Source organism: Vigna unguiculata, chromosome 11, assembly GCF_037176805.1.
Source record: "Vigna unguiculata cultivar grain cowpea cultivar isolate G323 ecotype 2 chromosome 11, ASM3717680v1, whole genome shotgun sequence".
Classification (NCBI taxonomy): domain Eukaryota; kingdom Viridiplantae; phylum Streptophyta; class Magnoliopsida; order Fabales; family Fabaceae; genus Vigna; species Vigna unguiculata.
The window spans coordinates 44,033,139-44,058,880 of record NC_140802.1 but is presented as its reverse complement, the minus strand read 5'-3'; the positions used below and the strand labels follow the sequence as shown (position 1 = coordinate 44,058,880).

Genomic DNA, 25,742 nt, shown 5'->3' with positions numbered 1-25,742 from the left:
GCAAACCTCTTGCAGAGACACCTTTTGTCCTTGCAATGTAATAACTTTATCGTAAAATCACAACTACAAGAAACTGAAATTTAGTAACTTTTCCGTCAATTATTTTTCAGAACACGAGAAAAAATAAACACAAAAGCCGAACTTTCTCCCGTATCAAAATTCTTCATACAAAATTGAACTAATAATCTACAGGTAGTGTTTAATCTAAGAGGAAAAATAAACTGTAATTTATAACTCATAAGAAATACAAGAGATACACATGAATCACTTTAATCAATTCCAAGACGACATATAGGATTTTTCTTTATGAGCCCAAGATCCACCTGCGAAAACAAAAAAAAAATCACTATCTACGTTTAAAAAATATTTAATTTAAACTACATAGACAGAAATAACCAGATTGCATTTATCCCCTAAAAATACCTTGTGTCCGAAGAGATCTCTGATGTTATCGATCCCGTATAGTATCATCGTTGGCCTGTTTCCAGGTAAAACAATTTAAATCAACATGTCGCACTACATTTTTTAAGCTCTGTCATTTGTAATTTTGTGAAGTAATATTATAATGAAAAATTTAAATTTCAGAAATTAATTTTTTTTTATTCTCGGTAATGGTTATAGTGTTGTATGGCTCTTCTCACCTTTCAAGGGAAAGCCCCCACGCAATAACTTGAACATCTTCAGGAAGTCCCATCGGCTGCAACATTTCAGGCCTGAACATGCCGGAGTTTCCCACCTCTACCCATTTTTTAAAACCTTCATGATAACTGTTAAAAGTACTTGATCAATAAGTTATCTCAGGAATCCAAAATCAGACAAGGACATGCCAAGTAATCATTACAGAAAGGCTCACCTAAAGATCTCCATGCTAGGTTCAGTGTATGGATTGTAAGCTGGTTTGAACTTCAGCTTGGTCATGCCTAAGCTCAATAACAAGAATAATCGTACTTACTACTAAAGCCTTCACTCGTTCATTAACATTGGCAGTTACACTCAACATCTGAATCTTTTTTCAGTAGAGGAGAACATTACCTAAGCGTGAGAAAAAATCATGCAGGACTCCTATTAAGTCGGACAGAGTGAGTCCCCGATCACATACAAGACCTGAATTAAAACATAAAAATGTGACATGCATAAAAATAGGACCATCAAAGGCGATCTCATTTCGTTTGTGACATGAACAATTTCCAAAGAGTTAAAATCAAAGTGCCAGTAACTGGGTAGCACCTTCTATTTGGTGGAACTCCGCAAGATGTGTCCGATCAACTGCTTCATTTCTGAATACACGATCGATAGAGAAATATTTTTTTGGAGCAAATGGTTTCTGCATAGATATCAAAATGCAGAGCAAACTAAGGAATCATGCAAGCTACAATTTAGAGCTAGAAACTTAGTACGTGTCATAACTTAGTTCAGCTGAAACAAATATGTTGACATTATTAAGAAATTTCATCTAAAATCATCAGGAAGAATAGTAGGAGGCCTGAACTGCACTAAACACCATGTAATAATATGTACCCAGAAGCACATGACACCAGCAAATTCAGACGGGTACCTGTGCTAGTTGGTAAAGCATCCTGGAGGAAACAGCAGTTGTATGGGTTCGCAGGAGGTTTTTATTTGCTTCCTCTCTCTTCCAGTCATATGCATATCTACCAAGAAAGAAATTACAAGGTTTTACAGAAAGCATATCCCTCTATTGATAGTAAATAGCCAATGCTATAAGTGCTGAGTTCGGTCAAAGTCATACCCTCTAGACCCATAACCACCAGCTTCATGAACTTGCTTCACTCTCAGAACATAATCGTCTGGCAATTCCTTTGTTGTTGAAGGAGCTGCAGATATGTGTTTCAGGTTCTCAGAATAGAAACAGATGAGACGATATTAGCATGATGAAAACAAGAAAGGTTTTACTAACTTTCCAAAAAGAACGTATCATGTGAATCACGAGCAGGGTGTTGTTGGGGCTGGAACAGGGCATCAAAGTTCCAGAAGCTGCAGATTTTCATTCAGATATAAAACTTATGATGAGAGCAAACTTATAACGTTATAACCTGTTAGATTTAATACTTTATGATAAAGTCCATTATCTACATAACACATATAAGCAAGAATCAAGGGGGCGCAGATTAACAATATGAATCTAGATTTAGAAAATATATATTTTTTAAATGAAACTTCTTTCATGATGTTGTAATGCATTGTTCACCATATAGAACAAGAGTTTCTTCTCCAGGTCTCCAAGTCATTTCTCTATCATAACAAAAGAAAAATAGCTCCACTAGTTACTTTGATGTCATTCAAAGGTCCAATAAAACAGTTTACAGAAGATAATATCATCTTTGAATACTCCAAAAAAATAAAATCAAAGCTACATTTTTCTCTCATTTTTGGAAGGGGGAAATTTTGGTTTCTGAATTAAAATCTTAACGGTTGCAATATCCAAAGTCTAGGACATTTCTCTGATTCTCAGTTATACTGAAGATTTGCTAAAAAGGCACCTGCCTGCAAACACTTTGAACATTTGTTTCACCTGCTTGCTAGAGAACCTCAGTTAAAACCACATATTTTGTTTTAGTTGAAAGGGTACATAGAAAACTTGATGACAGATACAAGGAGCTTGATATAAATTTTTTGAAACAACAATTACCTGCTCTCAACAAAATTATTTGTTGGCATCTCCTCAAACCTGAAGTACGAAAAATTAAGATTAAAAACTGTTGAACTTTTAATTTGAACTGAATATTTACCACAAAAAACATCGTACTTCTAAATAACAATGATAGAACTCACCCCATGCAGAGGAAAATTTGTTTCAACTGAGATCGTACCTGAAAACAGAGAATCAAAAGTATTAAACACATTAAATATTGTGAAAAGTTTTTTTTTTTGGGCATAGAACCGCCATTATTAATAACAAAAGTCTTCTCCCTCTAGGTGAGACCCACTAAATAGATTAACCATTGTCATTGTGCTCTATAAAAAGCTGAAATGACATAACGAAATTGTCTGTCTGCATCATACAGATTTGCCAAAGTTTTACGGTGCCAAAATAATAGCCAAGCACAATCATCCTCAATTTTTGGGGCCAGGGACAGGTAAATAACCCAACACAGGAAGAGATCGCCTCCATTATAAAATAAATAAGTTAAAATTTGTGAGTGTCAAATTGAAAATTTAAATATGTAAAAATACACTATATTCTTGTTTGTTTTGCAGAATATAAATATTTTTCGTGTGAGCAAAATTTCTATAACATTTACAATTTAAATATTAGTTCAATCCAAATTTCAAATAAAGTTGGGGAAAGAAATGAGAACAGGGTATATCTCCTTGCCTTCAGCAATGGGTGAAGATTGCCACCCTCAAGAGGCTGACCTTTAGCACTATAATTGTACTCCTTAAACTCGAGTTCCTTCCACTCACCACTAACAAAAAAAAAAATTCAGTTCATAAGATATGCAAATAATGTCTTGCACAAAGTAGATCTCTGAAAATAATGAAGGCGGAGGTTATAAGTAGTTTAAGAAAAAAAATACCTCTGAAAATTATCACGAGTCAGGTCAGTGACGACCTTCTTTCTTTTGGGCGCATAATTTGGACCTTTTTTCAAGGAGTAACCCTTCCACGTTCTAGATCACAAGACACCAAGAAGAACTTTAATAATGAAAGAATATTTAAATCTTTTACAGCACATTCAGTATATCTAAAGGACTCTTGAACACAACCAAGAAAAAGTATTATTACTGTGGGACAATGAGCTTTCTTGCTTTGAGTGCTTTGATCTCATCTGAACCAATGTTCTGCATTTGCAACATATGGTCAAATTTCTAATCAGACATGACAATTTCACACGGAAAACTGCTGAAGAAAACTATAAGATTCTCTTAAAAACTCTAAAAGGAGGAAGCAAAGAATTTCAACAACAATAATCGTTCAAAATAAATCCCCCCTTTCCACTTCCTGTAACAGTCTCATATGTTGAGTTGAGTATGCTGCTCTGTAAAACCTTGCCATTTCCCCCAAAGTATTAATCCACACCGAAGTCCTACCTTGAGTGCATATAGCCAAAAGAACTTCATTTATAAAATGGTGGATACCAACAAAAGACATTTCCCTTGTCGTCTACCCAATTAATGATTTAACATATCTCGAACATCACAACATTTCACCTCCTCAATTTCATGAAAGTTCCTACAATTCCTTAATGAATAGAACTTAGAGACAACCCTCTCTCCACCCAGAAAAGATCTAAGTTCTTCAAATTTCTTCCTATGAAAGTAATTAAAAAGTTTACAGTAAAACAGATTCATATTAGTACACATACCCGCCCTTGTTGTATTTGGATAAGAAGATCTTTGACCTTGTCATCCACATGTTGAACCTGCGGCAAGAAACAGATTTCTCTAAAATACTCAGTAAATCATGAAGTCATCCCCACAAAAAGTGCTATATTTCTACTACAGGCAAATGCACAAAAAACGAAGTATAGAAATTCTAAAACTAGAATTGCAGAACAGAAATAATGAAAATAAGCGCGCACACACACACACACTCTGCAACCTATAGCAAATGTACTCACACAATAAAGAGAGACTCATTCCATCTATCTAATAACCTAGTCCAAATGAAGTACGTAAAACCCAATTTTGCTTACAAAAATGTTAATGTCTTAAAAAAGAGACCCAACGTACCTTTCTAGAAATCAATTGTTTTCCCATATCCACCCATTTGTTCTTTGCAGCCTGGGCACAAGCTATCTTGAAGAGCGAAGGATCCAACTTTTTCTACAACCAGCAAAAGAAAAAAATCGATTAACAAAACCTATAAATTTACAGAAAGGAGAGTGAACAGACATATAAATAACCTGAAGGTCTTCTTTAGAGATACCCTCCGGCGGAATGGCCAGAAAGAGTTGAACTTCCGGTGATCCCACGGTAGCATAGGTTTTACCCTCATCAGTTAGCACCCAAGCCTCTCTCTTAATGTCTTGCGCATCCACGTATCTGAAACCGTGCAGGCTCTTAATCACGTTCACTATCTCGTTATGGTCAATGCCGCGTTCAGCTGCGAACTCACCCGAGTCTGTAATTTCCTCGTTCTTCTCTAGGTACCCCAGAACTGCTTCTTCCGCCATTCTCACACTCTTGCTTCGCCGCACACCACACAACTGCGTTCAGAAACAACCTCGGAATAAGGGAGATAGGTTTGGTACGGCGCTTGTATTGGGCCGCGTAACTCGTGTTGGGCCGCATAACTTGTGTTGGGCCGGCCCAATAACAATGAAAAAAAACAAGACAGAGTAAGTGATAGTAGTGTAGGGTTTTAGTACAACTTCCGGTTACGCGGGGTTCTAACATAATGGCTTCCGCGGTGAGGGTCGCGTCAAGATCCTTCGCTAATCGTTCCAGAAGCTTCGTCCAGAGCTCAACGACGCCGTTTGTGTTCTCTTCGTCTTCCGTAACACGCATCCCTCGAGCTTCAAGGTACAGCACGCTTCATTCAATTATTCTTATTGACCTGCATTGCCTTTTGCGCTTGACATTGTGGATGAATTTCGCGTTTGATAGGGTTTTGTCGGTTGTGAGAAGCGTTGAGTCGTTGATGCCTCTTCACAGTGCTATCGCGAACGCTAGGCTCACGTCCAATATCGCCTTCGATTCCTCCTGCTGGAGCTTGCTTTCTCGAGGTACTACTTCTATGCTTCTTCTTAAGTGCACTACGCCTTCTATTACTCGTAATTGACTCGATAATGATACAATAGGTTTTGTATTATCTGTTTTGGATTATGCTTGTAGCTAACAGCGATGTTTTCGGGTGATAATTATGTTCTAGTACGCGTCCATTAGATTATGTTTTGTACAGGTTCAGAATATAATCGCAATTTGTGAAGAAGAATTTTGTTGAAAGTGATAATTGTAAGTCTTAAAAACAAAGGAATATGTGTGGAAAAATGAAATTAAATCTCATTGCATGGACTTTGGAATCACCGTTCCCGTTTCACACCTCTATTTCAAGCTCTGCCTTTGATTATAATTTAGAAGTATGGAACGAGGCATGGTCATGGGATTTCAGATTCCATCGATTCATCACTTTGCGTATCAGACGTTGAATAAGAGAAAGTTGGTGTGAAAATATCACAATTTTCGAGAAACGGAATGAAATATCACAATATCACAATTTTGTAATCCTGATGATTGTTGACGGTGTGATAGTGTTTTGAAAATGAGGGATTGCTACTGTTCTGCCGTGCTGGATAATTATAATCAATTGTTCAGGGTAATATTATTAATTTCCAAATAGTATTTCTCCAGAAAACTAGTCCCATTTACATATTCATAAATATGAAGTTGATTGTGGTACGGGTTCAATTTTGGTGAGCTGACGCGCGGTGAGTATATGGGTTCTTGGTAACTTGGCATTCCAAAACAATGTGAGTGTCTTTGAAATTATAGAGTACCATCCTTGCTATAAAACATTTATGGTAACATATCAAGAAGGAGTTCTTAGCTATCAGAATATCCTACGTTTCCTTTATTGACATTATAAATGTGAGGGTACAGGATTCTAGATGATTTGACATGCTGGTGTAAAAATAAGAACATACGAAATACCTCTTTAGTGGTAGTATCACTATGAGATGGGTACCTAGTGTGGTAATTACCTTTGTCTTCTTTATGCACATCCTGACAACTTCTTTTACTTTGTTGCATTAGGACTTGAAAAAACATTGTGACAGGTCAGCTGGATCCATTCAAGATGAAAGAAAAAATGAAAAAGAGAAAATCATAAGTTTTCTCTCTGTCTCACCATAGGATGGGAAAAGAACTTCAAACATTTAATTTTTTTGTCAATTGTATTGTAATTCTCTCCTAATGCAGATTTTATAGTTGAGCTTCGTCATTGCCTGAAAATAGATGGCCAACATGCTTATAATTACTCTTTCCTGAATTTTCTTAAATGGTTTTGGAAGGATTAACAATATGATGATGCAAGCTTTTTTCAGGATGTCAAAATGTTGTTTCAGTTGCATATATATCTTTTAGGGATCAAATAGTGTATTTAGTCATTTAATCTATTTTATGTTGGTTCCTAGTTAAAGTGCCATGACCTGTCCAATTATTTTCCCTCTTTACAGATCCCACTTTAATGCTATAATGGCATTTTATTTAACTACCAATTTAGCCCTCAGTGAGAAGTGAAACTAGTTTGAGAACAGAAAATTGTCAGAAATTAATCTGGGACTGCTTATACGTGAATAACAAAAATATCTCGTGATTTCATTATAGTTGTAACATTAAATTTAAATTTTGAAGTTGATGATGTCAAGAAGAGCAATGGTTTGTGCTGTTAGATTTTTGACCGAGGATATAATAGATTATTATGGTCATTTTCTCTCGAGTTAGATATTTCCGTCCTTATTCTTTCATGTTGAAACTTCTTTCTTCGTCTTGTCTACTGGGAAGAAAAATGAAAGTTCCTTCAAACTTAATTCCCTAGATTTTACTCCCTCCTGCTGATTGTAATCCATATTTTTCGTTGATTTGTCCTAGACTTTGCAGTTCCTCGGTGACAGACTAAAGGATTCCATCATATCAAATTCTAGTTGGGTTGCCATAGACTTAATGTTGCCTCACATCATACTCCTGGTCTAATTCCTTTATGGCTGTCACATGAATTGGAGTCCCGTCATACTACCTTGGAGCATCAAAATCCAGTTTGAAAAACAATACTGTTCTATTACTAATTTTAACCTCCTATCAATTTCCTTCAGATTGTGATATAAGGTAACGATTCCAAGTTTTGCTGAATGATCTTTCACCTCCCATTCGAGTTATGCTTCATAAAATGCCCAGCTACTTTACCAGTTCCGTTGGTCCAGAAAGCAATGTCTGTAACTTTTTTAAAATTTGATATTTGTTTTCGAAGATTTTTTTCATTACACATGTATGGTCGGCCAAAAATTTAGGGCACTTTTAGCTGAATTTATTTTTTCGTTAGTATAGTATTTAGCATTCTGCTAGACTTTTATGTGAGCCATGCTTTTATCCTCCCCCTTTCTTTTTCAACTTTTTATCCAGGGTATGGGAATGGGCTTACAGGATGGGGAGGTGTTATTTTAAAGATGGTAGGGTCGAACTTTCCCAATTGCACTTAGTGTTGTGCTGGTTTGGGTGGGATGAGGCTTTTAGCAAAAGGTTTGGTTGGCTGATTAATTTCTCTTGGTATTTCAGTTAGGTCAGAGACTAGTTCCCATTTGACTTCTCATTTACAAGATATTATAGACACTTCTTTTCATAAATGAAGGAGGTTTAAAATGAGATATTTTGTCAAGAGATTAAAAGCAAATATGACAGGTACTAGAAACATTTATTCTAAAAAGACAAATTTAATGGAATTTTGGGGAAATGAGTAGTTCAATTTTCCAGAATTGAACTTTCTAATGAGGGATTAGTGGAAAATGGAAATTCAAGAAAGGCATGTGGGCCGCATTAGAATGAAGTACAACATTCCTACTATCTCGGGTGTCATTCAAGAGATGATGGGTTTCCACTCTGATTAATCCTGGTTAACTAGATGTTCAGGCTGGATTGAGTTGAGAAACATATTTTTTTCTTAAAATTGGATTAAACTAAACCAGTCTTGATCTACAAGTTAAATAAATTTTGGATTGAAGGTGAATTCACCTAGAATCTATAAACAACAATATTATTAATTTTTTACAATTTTTTTATTATAATTATTTATTATTTATAATTATATAGGTTTATAATTTAATACTTTTAAATATTAGAATGTTGTTTAATGATATTTGAATAATTTAAATATTTGATTTATTTGTTTATCAAATTATACGTGTTGATATTTTAATATTTTATTTTTATTTTTATAATAAATATATAAAATAAATTATAAAAGTCAAATATTTGTTAATAAGTCAACTTACACATCTATAGTAATGACAAAATTTTCGATTCATCAAAAATTGAACTCATGAGTTGATTTCAATCCATGGTAAGCCAACATTCTATATGAATTTGTGTTTCTAAGCATTAACCACTTTTTCAGATGTATAATCTAAAATATTATTGATAACTGGGAAATGTATGTTCTAATTTATTGTACCATTTTTATAATAGTTTTTTTTATCGATGAGTTTAGTCTTTTTAACGTTTAAAAATATTAAATTTTAGTCCGTTTATTTCTAAATTTAATATTTAGTGACATTTTTTATAATAAAAATTATAGAATGAACTATTTAACTAAATATCCGATATTAGTTATTATTATTTATAAAGTTAACATTTAGTAATATCTTTTTACCATCACATAATTGATCAAATAATTAAATTCAGATATTTTTAAAATACAAATATTTAAATATATATTACCCTTAACTCTTAATAATTTAAGAGGTTTTTTTTTTTACGTTTCTTCATTATGCTAATTAAATATGAATAAGATAATAATATAAATATTGTTATTTCTTTCTAACAAATGGTGCAATTTAATTTATTTTTAACTATTAGTATGAGTGAGTGTTAGTTTACCATTTTGTTCACGTCCGCCTCAAAACAGATGTAGGGTAACGAAAGTGTTTCTTTTATTAGATGTTTGTTAAACAACGCACGGAGAAAGATTGGTCTTCTCCACGAGTTTTATTATGTAGTTGTCTAAAACGAAACCAAAACGATAAAAAAAAAAAAAAAAAAACATAACGAAGACCAGAAAAAAGATACGCACAAACCTAAGTCCGTTTTAAAAAAATTCAAATTATTAGGTTAAAAGTAGTATTTTTAATTTTTTTCTAGTATTTTAATACTAAATATTTAATAAATATGTTTTTTAATCATAGGAATTTAACTCTTAAGTTAATATTATTTACATATAATCATCTTAAAATACTTATATTTAATAACAAAACTGAGAGTGATCATGAAAACTAAATTAATACATTTATCAAATATTGAGTAAATAAGGTTAAAATCAAAACTTATTTTACCCTTGGACAATGGATTAAAGTTTATGTACAGTAGTAGATTATGATACACTTTTGTCTCTTACAGTGAAAAGGAAAAATAAAATAAAGCAAAAAGAAAGACACGAATAGCAATAATTTGTATTTGATTAGAACAAATGACTTTTAAAACAAAAACATCTTTAATTTCAACTTTTTCATTTTCTTTATGTCGTCAAACAAATGACTAATCATTCGTGATATAATTCACACTCTAGCGAACGAAAATCGCCTCAACTTTATTTTCGTATAAAACGGCTAACTTCTACCTGCTTTATTTCCTTTTGGAAGTTTAGATTGTAATTGTTTTTTATTTATTAATGACGATTAATTTATTGGTAATTGTTTTTAAAATGTAAATAATTTATTTATTTATTTATTTATGACAATGAAGGGTAAATTAGACACCTGTAATAAGCTTATTTAGACGAAGTTTGACCTGTTTAATGAAAATTAAAAACAAACGGAAAGCGTGTTTGTTTAGTTAGCAATTCTAACTTTGCAAGGTATCCATCCAAATCCATCTCTGAACAGCGATTAGGACGAGAGGTTTGAGAAACACAAACAGATCAGAATTCACGTCTTTTTCAATTCACCCACACACCAACCCTTAAAACTTCATACAATACATTCTCTCTTCTTCCTCTCCCTGTGTCTATGTATGTATTTTCCGTGGATAAGATCTTGAGAATATCAGATACCCAAGGACCCCACTTCCTCCATTAAAATAACAATTTTTATTTTATATCCATCACTTCCAAATACCAAAAAAAAAAAAATTATGAAATCTGGATTCTTCCCATATTTCCCTATAATCTGGATTCATCCTGTCATGTTCAACCAAACAAAGAAGAATCTTTGTTTTGAGGACTTGGGTCTGATCTCCTTCCTCGGATAGATCCTCCGCCACCGATTCTGGGTGTGAGCCAAAAAGCTTTCTTTCCTTTGCTCCATTACCAATTCCTTTCTTTTTCCTTTGGTGAGTGCGTTGTGATGTGGTTAGTTGGGTGTTAAATAATGCGTTTCCGGTTTTGGTGATGTATTCGCACCAATGCGTGGTTCCTGCTAGGGATGCTTTTGTCGTGTTTCTCTGTCGTCTTTTGCCGGCTATTCTGTCTAATTCTACAGAAAGGAGATTAATTTCCTTTTGGGATTTTTGTGTGTGATCCGTTTCTTCCTCTTTGTTTCACTGTACGTGTGTGGTTAAACACTTTCAATTTCTCGTTTTACTCCGGCAAATTGGTGGATTGTCTTCGTTGTGGTATAATTCACTGTTCGATAAAAATGGGTATCAACGGGATTATAGAAAGAGACACTGTTTTCTGCTGATTTAGCCACCGAATTTGTACATATTCGAGGAGTTTATTGATTTATCTCCTTCACTCCCTCTTATCCTCTTTTTTTGTTTATTCTTTCTTCAGGTTCGGACCTTGAACCTTTACCATTCATTTTATTGTTCTTTGTTTCTTCGATTCATCTACTATATCGGTTTCTCAATCCATTTCTTTTTGCGGTTATCTTATCTGATTTGGTGTGGGTTGCTGTCATCTTCTTTATCTCTCAACTGGGTTCTGCGTCTTGTGTTAAGTGGAGCCATGCTTGTTTCATTTTAGTATTAGTTTGCTTTTATACTTTATTATCAGTTTATTATTTCTTTTGCTTTGTTTCATTTACAAATCTAGATGTCGCATAAGGTTAATGGGGGTTGGTACGTTCTTTGTTTTTAGATTTAATCCCCTTTCCCTTTGTCATGCTGATGTATAAATGGTTGTCTTTTTTGTCCTCCTATGTCCAGATTTTTCTTCTGTGAATGAAACTGAACTGAATTCACTTCTTGCTGCTGGCGTCTGTGCTTCCTGTGGATTAGTGTTGACACAAGTTATTGTTCCAATGGGAATGTAAGAATCTGATTGAGGAGGAGAATTAGACTGTCTGGCTATGGAGAATTCTTCTATGGCTAACGGAAATGGATCAACTGAGGATGGATACTCTATTGCGAGGCACTCTTATCAACCCTCCTTGAAGGGGTCATTACCTTGGCTGGACATAAAGGTATTCTATGTAAGAGTGTGCAAGTGTGAGGTTGATGATTCCACTCCTGGGTTTCTTACATTGAACCATGTTCCTTTGAATCCCAACACTCTTCTTGAAGTTAATGGTGTTCGAACTAGCATATATTCTGATGGCATGTCAACACTTCTCAAAAGAGACAGGGTCGATAGAAAATCTGAAGAAGTGACTTTTGTAAGCACCGATAGCATAAGGATGAGTGGGAGTGTGAAGTTTGAAGTGTTTGATAGAGATGTTCTGCTGCTTTCTGGTGTCTTGGAATTGTGGAATACCAATGGTGTTGTTAGGGAATCAAGTTATAATGGACATAGGTGGAGCATGAACTGTGAGTCATACATAGTTCCAGGCACCAGCTTCTTTAAGGGGAAACAGTTGCCATCACCAGACTCAACTCTCCCATCAATTGAGGTCTACATCACAGGCTCCTTCTTGGGTACTCCAATTATCTTAACAAAATCCTTGCAGCTTTCTCAGAAAAAGCATGCAAAGAAGGGGATGTTGGATGTAATTCCAGAGCATGAGGCCAGTGAAAATGGAAAGCATCCTTCTTCAGCACTTGTTTTTGAGGTAAGTTGTATTTATTTATATTTTCATCCTTTTCTGTGTCATTTCATCAGCCATGTTAACTCGTCCATGCATATAAACATAAACATTTGAAAGTGGGATGGTTTAACACATAAACATTTGTATCTGATGGACTTCAGAACCTGAAAACAACCTTTGATCTGCTTTCATCGTATTACTTTGCTTCCTAAAACTATTTTGTTCTCTTATGTGTTGTTTTTTTATGGCTAGCTGTCAAGAAAAGGACACAATTCATGTCTAGTTCTTCGTTTAAGTTTGGTCCCCGCTGAAACAAATGCTATTACCTAATCAGCATTACATAATAAGTGTTGAATTTTCTCCCGAGAATATATGGAAATTTGATAACCAAACCAATTGCAATTTGAAGAAGTTCCATTTTTGTTTTTCACAAATCAAAAACCATCTTTCTTAATACTTTTACATGCCAATCATGCAGGCTCCAGATTACCTTTGCGACAAATACGAAGATGAAGATTATAGCAGCCTGTACTCAAGAACAACAACATATGGTGATGGTGAAGATGGAGAGCTTTCATGGTTCAATGCTGGTGTTAGGGTTGGTGTTGGTATTGGACTCAGTGTTTGTCTTGGCATTGGCATTGGAGTTGGCCTGCTTGTTAAAACCTACCAAGGCACCACTAGCCACTTTAGAAGACGGTTGTTCTAATTGCTGTTTTATTTTTAAGCTTAAAAGTTCTCTGCTTTTTGTCCATCTCCCTCTTAATCCAAAGACACCTAACCTTATTTTTGTCCATATCCCTCTTGATCCAGAGGCAAGAGGCTAAATATCTTGTCCAACTGAGTGGAGTTTTTTTTTCTTTGGAGTTGCTGTATGTAAAATAGTTCATTTTTTTAGTGCCATTTTGTGCGAGTTATATGACATAAAGTAAAGTTTTCCATTATTGTATCTATCTATGAAGGTGGTGATAACATTATTTGACTTAGGGGAGAATTAGTTTAGTTTTGATTTTCCTAATGACAGTAATAATCCTCCTTCCACAAAGTAATGATAAATTGATCTTATAATGATATAGCAGGTAGTGCAAAGTTTGTTCATGGAATTATTCTGACCTTCCTTCTTTCTGGTCCAAATTAATTGTGTACCTTGCAATTTATGAGGTTGTGTAGGTGCTTGAGGTTGACGCATAATAGTGACCAATCTTCAAGCAGTAGGCATGCATGTTGATTGGCTATGCAGATCAAACATTCAACCTTATCTCCTATTTTGTGTGAAGCAAATTGAAGACATTCATTAAAAAAAGTTCAAGTTGTATCAAAATTGACCTATTACAAATGGAATAGAAACCATGAATGCAGTAACATAAACATATGATCCCTTTCCAAATACATATGTTAAATTACTGCATAAGGTTTATGCTAAACTTCACAGCTGTTGTCTGTGTATGTAAACCTGCATCTGGAATTTGACAACATCGTTCCCTGCATTTCAAATGGTCCAATGGCTTAACCGTGAACGTTAAAATATACTTGCAAAAGCTAAAAAGATTAATCAAGAAGAATATAGTTTAATACAAGTAATTGTAATTTTAAATTAAATAAGAAACATATACGCACATGAATGAAAAACATAAATAAGTTTAATATAATGACATTTTATCATTAATCATCTCAAATCAGCTCATATAAAGAGAGATAGGATGATCAGATATATTACAAAATAAGACTTTTTCTAGTTGTTCCCTTCACTTCTTTATTTATATCCTTAAATAATTCATAGTATTTACTACTATTAATGATAATTAATCCTAATTTCTGATGTTTATAACTTAAATTAGAAATCTTTATGCACATAGAAGAGCGGCAAATATTTAGGAAAATAACAATGGTTCAACAAACTTATTGTCTAACAAGACAATCCCTCGATACTTTTCTTTCTCTCTCATTTTTAAATACCAACAAGTGAACACTTTTATCATATTCAAATGATGTTTCTTAATCTTTCTTAACAGTCAAAATCTTTTTAAGGAAACACGGATTTGTTTATTTGTGAGGATTGATTTGGTAGGGGAAAAATGATGGATTTAAATGGATTAAATGGTAAAGTTTGTGTTGTTATTTTGAAGGAATATGAGAGTGAAAATGAATGAATTTAAAGGTAAAGTTTATGAAAGTATGTAAACGAATTAATTGACGTGATAAATTAAAAGTTATATTTAATTTAAAAAGAAAAGATTATCAAATTATCCTGAAATTAAAAGTAATCTAAAATTATATTTAGATGAGTTAGATTTATTTTATAAAAGATATTTAAATGAATAAATTAGAAAATAAATTAATAAAAAATAATAAAATACAATATACTTACATATTAAATTTATTTTTGATACACAGTTTAGAAATTTGGATATTAATTATTGTTGTGAAAGTAAAAATGAATTGAGAGTATAATTGTATTTTACCATTAATTACTCTCAAATCATTGTATGTGAAGAAATGAAAAAATTAATTAATCTTAGCAATTCCTTCCTTTCGCTCACTGATACTAGAAAATAAACATGTTTGTTATCTCAACTCATGTTTTCTTATTTTCTTTTAATAATAAATCTTCACACATGAACATAGTGTATAAGGTTTTTTATTCTAAGTTGGTATCAAGTTCAATTTTAAGATCCAAATAGATTTTATTTCTTTGACTCGTCTTAACTTCGAAACTTATTATTCTAGATGAACGAATATTGAGTGCATGGTTCAATATTTTAATATCCTCCACCCTCAATTCCCATAGTTCCTTAGACAACAAATATCCTTCCAACTCATGCATGTCATCTTCCTCTCTTCTCCTCTGTCTCCCGATTAGAATCTAGTTTTAATGCTTTAAATCCTCTTAGCTATTCCACTTGGAATCTTATAAACTGATAGGAACAAAATAAGTAAAGAGGTGAAGATAGAGTTGATAAAACAACTCTACCCGTTAAGGATAACTACTTATATTTCCGAAGACTTAATTTCTTTTCAAACTTTCCTTATAATAGGACTCCTTTAATTGAATCCGATTTTCAGGACTTGTCTTTATAGGAATTCCCAAATAGGTAGAAAAAATAATCTTGCAATCCAATAACGAGGTTAATGCTGCAGCTTTTGAGTCTTCCACTGCAATAGCTTCACATCTACTTTTTTTATAGAAAAAAAAAAAAAAAAAAGCTTTAAGATCCAAACTAATTCAAAGTTCCTCAAGATGCCCTCTATACTTTAATTTATACAAATCTCTCTAATTTCATAATCACCATTACGTATCTCTTAGACACTTCCTTTTGGCATATTTCTTCCTAAGTTAAGTTAGACCTTTTTATTATAATTTTTAAAAATTAAACTTTAAATCCACTTTAACTTTGTAAGATTGGTTTATTTATACTAATCTCTCTCTAATTTCAGCATTATCATCATCATTATGCATCTCTTAAACATTTTCTTTTGACATACTTTCTTATATGTTAAGTTAGAGTTTCTACTACAATTGTTAAGTAAATTTTAAGTATGACTCAACCTTACAAATTAATTTGTAAAATAAAATTTGTATTCACATTTATATTATAAATTGGTCTTATTTATAGATTTTATTAAATTTTAAAACATCCGATATCGAACTTTAATAATAACAAAAAAGAATCATGACCTCCCAAAATTTATTTAGATTTATATAAATTAATATATAATTTTTTTAAACTTTAATATATTTTATATATTTGACATCTCAAAATTTTATATACAACTATAAAAATTTTGGCATACTGAACACACTCTCCTTCGTATAAAGGCATATATATGTTATGCGTGGAATTAGATAACAATGGATGGTCCAATAAATTAATAAATGATTAATAGAGATTACTAAGTTGATGATATCATTCTCGATTAAAAGGGTCACTAACATAACATCTACTTAATTTTTTTCTCTATGTCGAAGTATCTTTAAGATCTTTTATGTTAAATCTTTTTACCATTATAGTTGAAAGTATCATATCAACTAAACTAAAAAAAATATCAATTTAAAGTATATAATGTGCCCTAAACTGAATTCATTAACGATCTTTAATTAATTTATAAATGAAATACGACAAATCCAATAAACTAATCTGGCACATCATTTCTATTACTTAAATTCAAATGATTAAATACTTGAAATTTTGATGTGACGAGATATTCAACTTCTGGTAATTTTGATGGATAAACTCTCGAATTAACCTTTGAACTTGTTAAAACATCTAATCTCATGACACAAAATTTAACTCCTATGTAAAAGCCTCTGTTTTGTCAAACGTGAAACTAAGTTACCAATTTCGTTAACCTCTAATATAAAGGGGTCCCTGTAAAAAGAGGAATGTTACTTATACTCTAATATACCCTTTTCTAATACATGTTCTCTTATATTACTTAAAATTTATTTAAAATGGAAAAATCATAATTAAATAGAAAGTTAAATTCACACAGTTGTCAAATTCTAACAAGATATTGTCTAGTAGACGTCTTGCTACCATTTTTCAAGTAAAAACTATTCAGGTAGTCTTAAACTGTTAGAAATCATGCTAAATATGCTGCTTCAAACAACAACTTACACGTTAGTCCCGGTTGAGTTTACGTCATAAGTTTCATGAATAAAACGCACATCTTCAATGGACTCTTGAACCAAACTCATGTTTTCCAAGAAAGCCATTAGTGACTAGCATCAGGACATGGTATATGTAATGGGGCTGTGGTTTGTCCTAGAAGACAAAACAGTTTAACTTTGGATTTATATGTACAATGTTGATGTTAAAGTTATGTTTCTGAACATAGTATTTACATTTATACACAATATTTGACAACATGCGAAGCAAAAACTCATTGATCAAACAGAGAATCTGGTTTGGGAGGTCGGGCTGCACGGCGGAACCAGGTGTTGAATGCAGTGACCAAATGAGGACAATCTTCAACATTTCGGGTTGAAAAGCTGAGGCACCGCTGCAGCAATTCTTGAGCATCTGACATGGGCAATGTGGAGATGATACGTAAGAATGTTTCTTCCAGTTCCAGATACAACGATTTGTTGCTCGGTGAAATTGGCGAAACATTATCTTTGCATACAACTAAAACGGGTAGCCAATCCTCCACCAGCTTCCTTCTCACCTGAAGATACCGAAAAAGTAAGCGTCAATATGGAGAAATCGAATTAGAACATCTAATATTGACAAATTAAACAATAATATCTGTAGAGAAGATATGCAATGTGATTAAAATCAATCTTAAATGGAAAGGAAACATCATTATTATAGCAAGTGAAATCTTCTATTTAATATAACAAAGGCATAGGATGCTCCGTAATTTGGACAAACTTGATTACAGTTTCTTGAGTACTTTCAATAAAGGCTCAAATTTAAGGTTTACATCAATGATCATGGTAAAACTCTAATTTTGATGAAAAACACCACCCAAAATACGTAAAGAAATACACGGATAATTTTAAAGCCTTCAGGTGAAACGTGCCAGAGTGCATTAAAAAGAGAGGAATAAAACAGTGAATATTTGACTATTTTGCATTAATTGGCTAAGTTACCTGCTCAAGCAAAATGTTTATAATAAAAATTAGAGCTGAACATGGTACATTTAAAACGTCAGTCTAACATGCCAAAAGTGAACAACTTATTATTACCATTCAATCTATTTTTACCCCTATGGCATTGCAATTACCAAGTAAAATGATCAAATGCTTCAACCCTCAAGAGGTGCTGAATGCTTCATAGCAACTAAGCAGCTGCACATTTTGGGGGCCCTCAATACAATACCTTTTTTCCAATTATAAAAAATAAATTCTATAACCAGCATTTTCTACCCAGATATGCAGAACTTAGAATCAAATATGATGTTGGAAGGGAGCACAGTAAATGAATTCCACATACCAGATACAAACATAGCACAATGTCCCCAATTCCACATTCTCCTCAACTCATGAACTAAACCTTTAAGTTTCAACAAAAAATAAACAGCAAAACATAACAATTTGAAAATAACAAAAGTTGAGGAATAAGGTTGAATTGCCCTTATTTCTGCAAACAACATGTTTGGATCGGATTCTAAACACAACAATACCAACAATTATTCACCAAAGGCTAGAGTATGTTTGAGTAAACAGCATAATCAAAGAATAAAAAACTCATGAATGAACAAAGGAAAGTGAACATTAAACATTACCTGTCTAGAAGCGAGAATAGTGCCAGCAGAGACAGCATTGGCGAGCCTGCAGGTACATCTAAGAATAACAGCAGGAAGGCCAGGCACAATGTTCCTCCAAGCATCATCACGAAACGCCCTTTGCAAATCAGCGGTGAATAACGCTTGCTCGCTCCATTCCCTCACAGCGACATCCGCAACCCTAAGCTCAATCATCCTCTCCACAAGCCACAGAAGATGCTTCCCATTCGTCGAAGCCTTATGCAGATTCAACTTCTGAATGGCCTCCGTCTCGTTGTGATCTCCTCTGAACACCGGACTCGAATAATCCTCCAACGACTCCTTCACCGTCTTCAAGCTTCTAGCGAATGCCTTCTCCAACACTCTCTTCGCCGTCTCCCTCGACGACAAATCCCTCAGTATCTTCCCTACAAATGCCTTCACGAACGCCGTGTTGCCGTAACTGTTCATCGCCGACGAAACCAGACCCTCCAGCATCGCCTCGCAAGAATCCTCTCTCGACGGAGAAACCCTAGCCACGAGCTCCCTCGACTCTTCCTCGCTCAGGAACGGGATTAATCTCACCACTCGCTTCTCTTCCTCCTCCGTCCACGGCACCGCCTCCAGAAAATCCACGCACCAACGCACACACTCCTCGAACAGAAGCTCCAGCGCCACCGGCAACAGATCTAGCGCCATTGAAGCGCTATCCACCACCGCGGCGAAGTCGTTAGTGTAGAGAAGCTCCAGAACGGTGAGATGAGACTGGATCGAGCCGGTAGCGGGCGGAACACCGAGGTTGAGGAGGAAGCGGTCGCGGTCGCCGTCGCCTGAGGTTGCGTGATCCGACGCTTGGACGTTGCCAATCCACCGGTCGGACAGGAGAGCGGAGAAATATTTGGAGCGGCGGAGGATGTCGGAGTGGAGATAGACGTGGAAGTCGGACTTGGAAACAGAATCGGCGGTGGCTGTGGCGGTGGGGGAGGACTGAAGTGGAGAAGGAGAGTCCATGAAGAGGCGGAGGACGACGTCAGCAGTGACAGCGTCGTTGAAATGGAGAGCTTCATCTGTGGAAGAAGAGGAACGGTCGTCGGTCATGGGCGAAGGACGGTCATCCGCCATGGAAGAGGGACGGTGGTGTTGTTGGGAGATTTCGGTTAGGGTTACGTCTGAGACGGAGGAGATGGTGCCCACAGTGGAGGAGGAACGGCGGGCGGCGGTTCGTTGCCGCTTTTTAGGAATTCCGGCGCTGGGAATCATCGGAATGGATTAGAAAGAAATGGAGGAAATGAGTTTTTAGATTTTTTTTTTTAGTGTATTGATGGAAAAGGAAAGTGGTAATGGATCAGGATTGTTCTGTAGAGTGGGGACGGAGGTGAAAACCCTTTCTCTCCCTTTTTTTTATCATTTTCTTTCTCTGGTGACCGATTTTTTATCATTTTCTTTAAAATGGCATATATTTTCTTTCTCTTTTCTTTATTAAGAGAAGATGGGTGTGTTTTACTTTTCTTTTTGTTTTGTTTTTAATAACAACCGGATGAATTTAGTAAATTTTTATTATAGTCCAAAAATACTACATGTAATTTCTAAAACTCAATAAATGAATAGGTAAATGATAAAATTGTAAGTATGCAGAAATTATAAATATTAATTTTTATTATTATTACTAATAAAAGAAAGACCTGTCAAGGAGCACCTACCGAATTCTTTTATCAAAACAATCTTATCCAAACCATCAGCACTTGGACGGTATCTCTCATCTCGTGTGTTGTTTTCTTTTATAAGAAATAAAAAAATGAAACAATCACGTGCCGCCACGTCTCAAATCAGGACAAGGTGAACAAATGAAGACGATGGGTTCGGATAGCATTATGGCCTTTCTTCTAATGTGGATTCGCTACCCTTACCAATGGGCTTAACAAATCAAACCAGGCTTCTTCGCTGAAGACAGAATTACTAATTACACCGAACTGAATTACACAACGTACCCCTTTTCATATACACTGATAGGAGCTACATATTGCTACAGTTTAAGCAAAACTAGTATTTTGTATCAATGATTTATTTATACGATCTTCTAGGAAAAAAAGTATTAATATTTGTGTTATTCGTTCTTTTTCGTCGAGTTTACCAAAACTACCAAAAGAAAATTAAAACTATGAAATTTAGCAGTAAAACGTATTATTTGTGAAGGAATTATAGTAAAAAAGTATGGAGATTTTACGTCATGGTATTTTAAATCTCTTTTCTTTTTCTTCGTTATCACTCTTATTTAATATGATATATGAAGATTATTCTTCTTACATAAATATTTTTTATTCAGTTTAAATTTGTTGTATTTATTGACGGAAATACTTCTTTGATAATATTGTTACAAATAATTTAAATGTCTTAATAACAATATCTCATTAAATACCATAGAACATCAATAAGGTGGAAGTTGACCAAAAACAAATATCATACTTGAGTTTTTTACACTAGAGCTCCTAGACATAATCTTTCAACCTATAAAACTATACTAAAGTCAAAACAAGTACACTATCACAAAAGGTGCACAAGAAAATATACTCCACAAAATTTGAAAAATAAAAATGTATATTTTCTTGGTTATTTTAAAATTATTTATTTCACTTGTTTACCTATATTTTGTTGTTGTTTTAACATTTAGGAATAGATAACATATCATTTCGAGATAAAGACATTGCCACTCTTGTATCTAGGGATGGCAACGGGGCGGGGCGGGTACGGGTATCATGATCCCATCCCCATCCCCATAATAAAAATTCATCCCCATCCCCATCCCCAAACCAACGGGTATACAACTTTTGACCCATCCCCATCCCCACCGGGTAACGGGTATTTTCTTATACCCATACCCATACCCATTTTTTTATTGTTCCATATATCAATTAAATATTTTTTATAAAAAAAATTAAAAATCACACCAACGGAATCATGATACTATCAAAATATTCAATATTAAAATAACATACTCTTTTTGATTTTCATGATGTCAAATATTAAGAAAAATATTATAATAGTATAAATCTCAAATTAAAGTATCAAATAACAACTAAATAAAATTCAAATAATTATATAAAAGCTAAAAAATTACACATTACTAAAATTTTATAATAACCAAAATATTTATTAATTTTACAAATGATCAGTGGTTTCATTTGCATTCGATCCACCTACACATAGAAAAAAAAATGAAAAATTAGATATGATATAATAATTGAAATTGAAAATTTTAATTACTAGAATATAATGTACCTTCTTCATCAGATTCATTTTCACTCATGAGAACATCTTTTCCTTTTAATTTTTTAACACCTACAAACACCAAATGTAGAATATTAGATGAGAATTCACAAAAAATACTAACAAAAAATATTAATAAATTTGAGTAACTTACCTAGATGGTTTGAGTTCCATATCCAACTTCTTGTACACATCAAAGCCTCTATAGTAATATGATGAAGTCGACTACGGTGAGAAGTTAATATCTGACCACCAGTACTAAAAGCAGATTCAGAAGCTACAGTTGTTATTGGAATAGCTAAAACATCCCTTGCAATTGCTTGAAGGGTTGGAAACTTTAACCCATTTGTTTTCCACCATGATAGGATATCAAATTCTTGTGTAACCGGCAAATTATTTTCTTCCAAGTAATAATCCAACTCTGTTTTCATAACTATAGTTCTAGATTTTTTCTTTTTTGCCATAAACTCTAAAAATTCATTCGCATCATTATCAACATCCTTTCCCAACTCCAATGATGTAGCTCTATAAGAAGAAGTTTCATTCTTTTTTGATTGATATTCCAAAACCAAATCATAGCACATTTGACGAATCCTACTAAGTTTCAGATCAAAATCATTACCATACAATTTATAAAAATAATATTCTAACATGTCCATCTTGTACCTTGGATCTAAAACTGAAGCAATTGCCAATATATCATGAATAACACTCCAGTAACTTTCAAATTTCTTTAACATTTGTATTGCCATATTTTGAATGGTTATCTCAGGAGATTTAACCCAATCATTTATTGCAATCTTGATCTCACAAATTTTTGGGAAAAAGATGTTGGCAGTTGGGTATTTGGAGCCAGAAATGATTTCTGTGATGTCATTAAATAATTTTAGCCTTCGACAAACATCCTTTGCAAATTCCCACTACATATCAGTTGGCAAAGAAGTGTATTGAGCTTCACGTTGCTTTAACCTAAAAAACACATCCTTATAACATATGGCAATATCAAGCATCTTGTAAGTAGAATTCCATCTAGTTGGGCAATCCAAACTTAACTTTTTAGTGAAAGAAATTCGCAATTGTCTAGTTGTTTCCTCAAATTTTTCCATTCTTTTAGGAGTTGCTGTCCAATATGCTACACTTTCTCGAATTTTTTCCACCCCTTCTTTTAGGACGGCTAACCCTTCTTTCACAATCAAATTAAGGATATGTGCTGAACAACGCATATGAAGCAAAGACCCTTTCTTAATGAGTGTGTCCAACTTCAACTTATCCTTAATTTTTTCAATCATGCTATCATTTGTGATGCAGTTGTCTAAAGTGATAGTAGACAATTTTGTATCAATATTCCAATCGAACAAACAATCAACTAATACATTGCAAAGTCGATCAGCTGTGTGAGGTGCGGGAACATAAATGAACCTATAAATTAAGCAATATTTTGTAAGACATATAATCTTTCTAGAGGTGCATAAAAAAAATTACTGGAAAATTTATAAATTAAAAAAGGTGTACCTCAAAATTATATTTTGCAATGTCCAATTGTCATCAATATAGTGAGCTGTGATAGACATATACCCTTTCTTTTGATTGCTTGCAGTCCACATATCCGATGTAATTGCTATTCTTCCTTTATTTGTATCTATCAACTTCATAACAACTTGTTTTTCATGTTCATAGATGCCGAGTATCTCTTTCTTTATCGTATTTCGTGAAGGAAGTTGAAATAATGGTTGAATTGTTGTCACGAATCTAATAAAACCAATATGGTCCACTATTGACAATGGATATTCATGCAATATAATCATTGTTGCAAGTTCCCTCTTGGCATTTTCTTCATTATAAGCTCCACAAGCCAATTCCTTTTTGCCACTTGAAATCTTAGAAAAAAGTGTTTTTTGTCCCCCTTTTCCTTTTGCTAAAGCCTTCTTTTGAATACATATGTTTGTATAATGGTGCAAGTGCTTTGTTCCATTCTTTGTTTCTCCACCAAGCAGTTTCTTGCAATAGTTACATTTAGCTTTGTATTTTCCATCAACTTTTATCTTTTCAAAGTGTTCCCACACAACACTTTTCAATTTCCCTTTCTCAGGCTCTACTTGTGTTGTTGAATGTATTTCATCATGAACTTCTGAAGGTGTTTGCGTAGATGGATTCAATGGAGATTGACTGTCATTATTGGAACTTTGAAAGGGAGTTGGTTGTTGTGAACACTGTGGTGGACTTGGTACCTGCAAATCTTGATCTCCTGTGCTCATTTTCTCTAGAAACTAACATACGTAACAAAAAAAAATCAAACAAAGTAAAAAGGTTAATTTCTTTTTTAACAAAATATAAAAGGACAACCAATAATCAAGTTTAAAAATATTTCAAATATTTTTTATACTATTAAAAATTTATATTATACCACTTAAACGAAATAGCACAAATAACAAAATTAAATTAATAATAATTCAAATTTAAACATAGATTCTTCATCTTTTGATCTTGAATTAAATTAAGGATTTATGCAATTGAGCACTTAAAATTGAGAATTAAACATTATCATGAAACAAAAAATAAATAATAAATAAAATTATCATAAAGGAGTAAAGATAATTAAATGTGTGACCCAAATTTGAGAATATCCATTTGAACATAACATAACGGAAAAAAAAATGTATAATTAAGATTATGATAAAAGGAAAAGTACCTTGAAGATCTGCTTAAACCTTAAAGAACAAGCCAAACAATTAAAAGAGAGTAAAAAAGTGTATAACCAAAGTAACAAAAAGAAGAGCTACAAAATAAGAGTCAAACATTTTCATGAAAATAAATAAATAAATAAAGATAATCAAATGTGTAACCTAAAAATTATTTCATAGAATGAAATTGAGGAACACCTATTTGAACATAACCATGTACAGAGAGTAAAAATTATGTAATAAGAAGAAGAAAAATTACCTTCAAAATTAAATCTTGAAAAACAAGCCAGACAATTGAGAGAGTAAACAAAGTGTATAACAAAAAACAAAGAGAATGAGAAATATGTTATATATATATATATATATATATATATATATTATATTATATTATATTATATATTATATTACTATGTATATATATATTATATATATTATATGTGTGGATATCTTATGTTTATATATATATATATAATTATTTATATATATTATATTATATTATATATTATATTATTATTACTATGTATATATATTATATGTGTGGATATCTTATGTTTATATATATATATATATATATATATATATATATATTTATAGATATATATTTATTTTAAGTATATATTATATTATATTATATTATATAATAATATAAATATAATAATATATATTATATTATTATGTATATATATTATATGTATATGCGTATATATTTTATGCTTTTATATATATATATATATATATATATATATATATATATATATTTCTTTTAAATTTTTATAAATTTATAATGTTATAAATTTGTTTATAAAAGATCTCACTAGTTAAATGATTAATTTGTTTTATACGTATATATTATATATATTATATTATATTATTATGTATATATATTATATGTATATTATATTATATTATATTATATTATATTATATTATATTACATGTATATGTGTAAATATATATATA

The 25,742-nt window shown here is 32.8% G+C and overlaps 4 protein-coding genes across 8 annotated transcripts; 2 read left to right on the top strand and 2 right to left on the bottom strand.

The window, feature by feature from the left end:
- Positions 1 to 79: 79 nt before the first annotated feature.
- On the bottom strand, positions 80 to 5,188 carry LOC114169571 (phenylalanyl-tRNA synthetase, putative / phenylalanine-tRNA ligase). Its single transcript, XM_028054794.2, has 17 exons — positions 4,868 to 5,188; positions 4,695 to 4,787; positions 4,328 to 4,384; positions 3,748 to 3,803; positions 3,540 to 3,632; positions 3,338 to 3,428; positions 2,794 to 2,831; positions 2,651 to 2,689; positions 1,919 to 1,995; positions 1,751 to 1,835; positions 1,556 to 1,652; positions 1,228 to 1,324; positions 1,033 to 1,104; positions 854 to 920; positions 642 to 767; positions 424 to 478; positions 80 to 323 (listed from the first exon to the last, which is right to left on the bottom strand). Exons 1-17 carry the CDS (start codon positions 5,135 to 5,137, stop codon positions 270 to 272), a joined length of 1,467 nt encoding a protein of 488 aa, XP_027910595.1. The 5' UTR covers positions 5,138 to 5,188; the 3' UTR covers positions 80 to 269.
- Positions 5,189 to 5,309: 121 nt separating this feature from the next.
- On the top strand, positions 5,310 to 8,036 carry LOC114169572 (envelope glycoprotein). 2 transcript variants are annotated; one of them, XM_028054796.2, is made up of 3 exons: positions 5,310 to 5,486; positions 5,571 to 5,689; positions 7,554 to 8,036. In XM_028054796.2, the coding sequence occupies exons 1-3, from the start codon at positions 5,362 to 5,364 to the stop codon at positions 7,571 to 7,573; spliced, it is 264 nt and encodes an 87-aa protein (XP_027910597.1). In that variant the 5' UTR covers positions 5,310 to 5,361; the 3' UTR covers positions 7,574 to 8,036. The 2 variants fall into 2 exon arrangements, with proteins under 2 accessions (XP_027910597.1, XP_027910596.1); XM_028054795.2 differs by lacking the exon at positions 7,554 to 8,036 and adding an exon at positions 6,717 to 7,016.
- Positions 8,037 to 10,608: 2,572 nt separating this feature from the next.
- Positions 10,609 to 13,575, top strand: LOC114169529 (uncharacterized protein At1g01500-like). 4 transcript variants are annotated; one of them, XM_028054727.2, is made up of 3 exons: positions 10,609 to 10,937; positions 11,814 to 12,655; positions 13,110 to 13,575. In XM_028054727.2, exons 2-3 carry the CDS (start codon positions 11,957 to 11,959, stop codon positions 13,338 to 13,340), a joined length of 930 nt encoding a protein of 309 aa, XP_027910528.1. In that variant the 5' UTR covers positions 10,609 to 10,937; positions 11,814 to 11,956; the 3' UTR covers positions 13,341 to 13,575. The 4 variants fall into 4 exon arrangements, with proteins under 4 accessions (XP_027910528.1, XP_027910524.1, XP_027910525.1 ...); XM_028054723.2 differs by having other exon boundaries at positions 10,610 to 10,997; XM_028054724.2 differs by lacking the exon at positions 10,609 to 10,937 and adding an exon at positions 11,019 to 11,439.
- Positions 13,576 to 17,305: 3,730 nt separating this feature from the next.
- On the bottom strand, positions 17,306 to 20,231 carry LOC114169772 (BTB/POZ domain-containing protein At3g50780-like). Its single transcript, XM_028055070.2, has 2 exons — positions 18,860 to 20,231; positions 17,306 to 17,797 (listed from the first exon to the last, which is right to left on the bottom strand). Exons 1-2 carry the CDS (start codon positions 20,096 to 20,098, stop codon positions 17,513 to 17,515), a joined length of 1,524 nt encoding a protein of 507 aa, XP_027910871.1. The 5' UTR covers positions 20,099 to 20,231; the 3' UTR covers positions 17,306 to 17,512.
- Between the last annotated feature and the right edge of the window lie 5,511 nt (positions 20,232 to 25,742).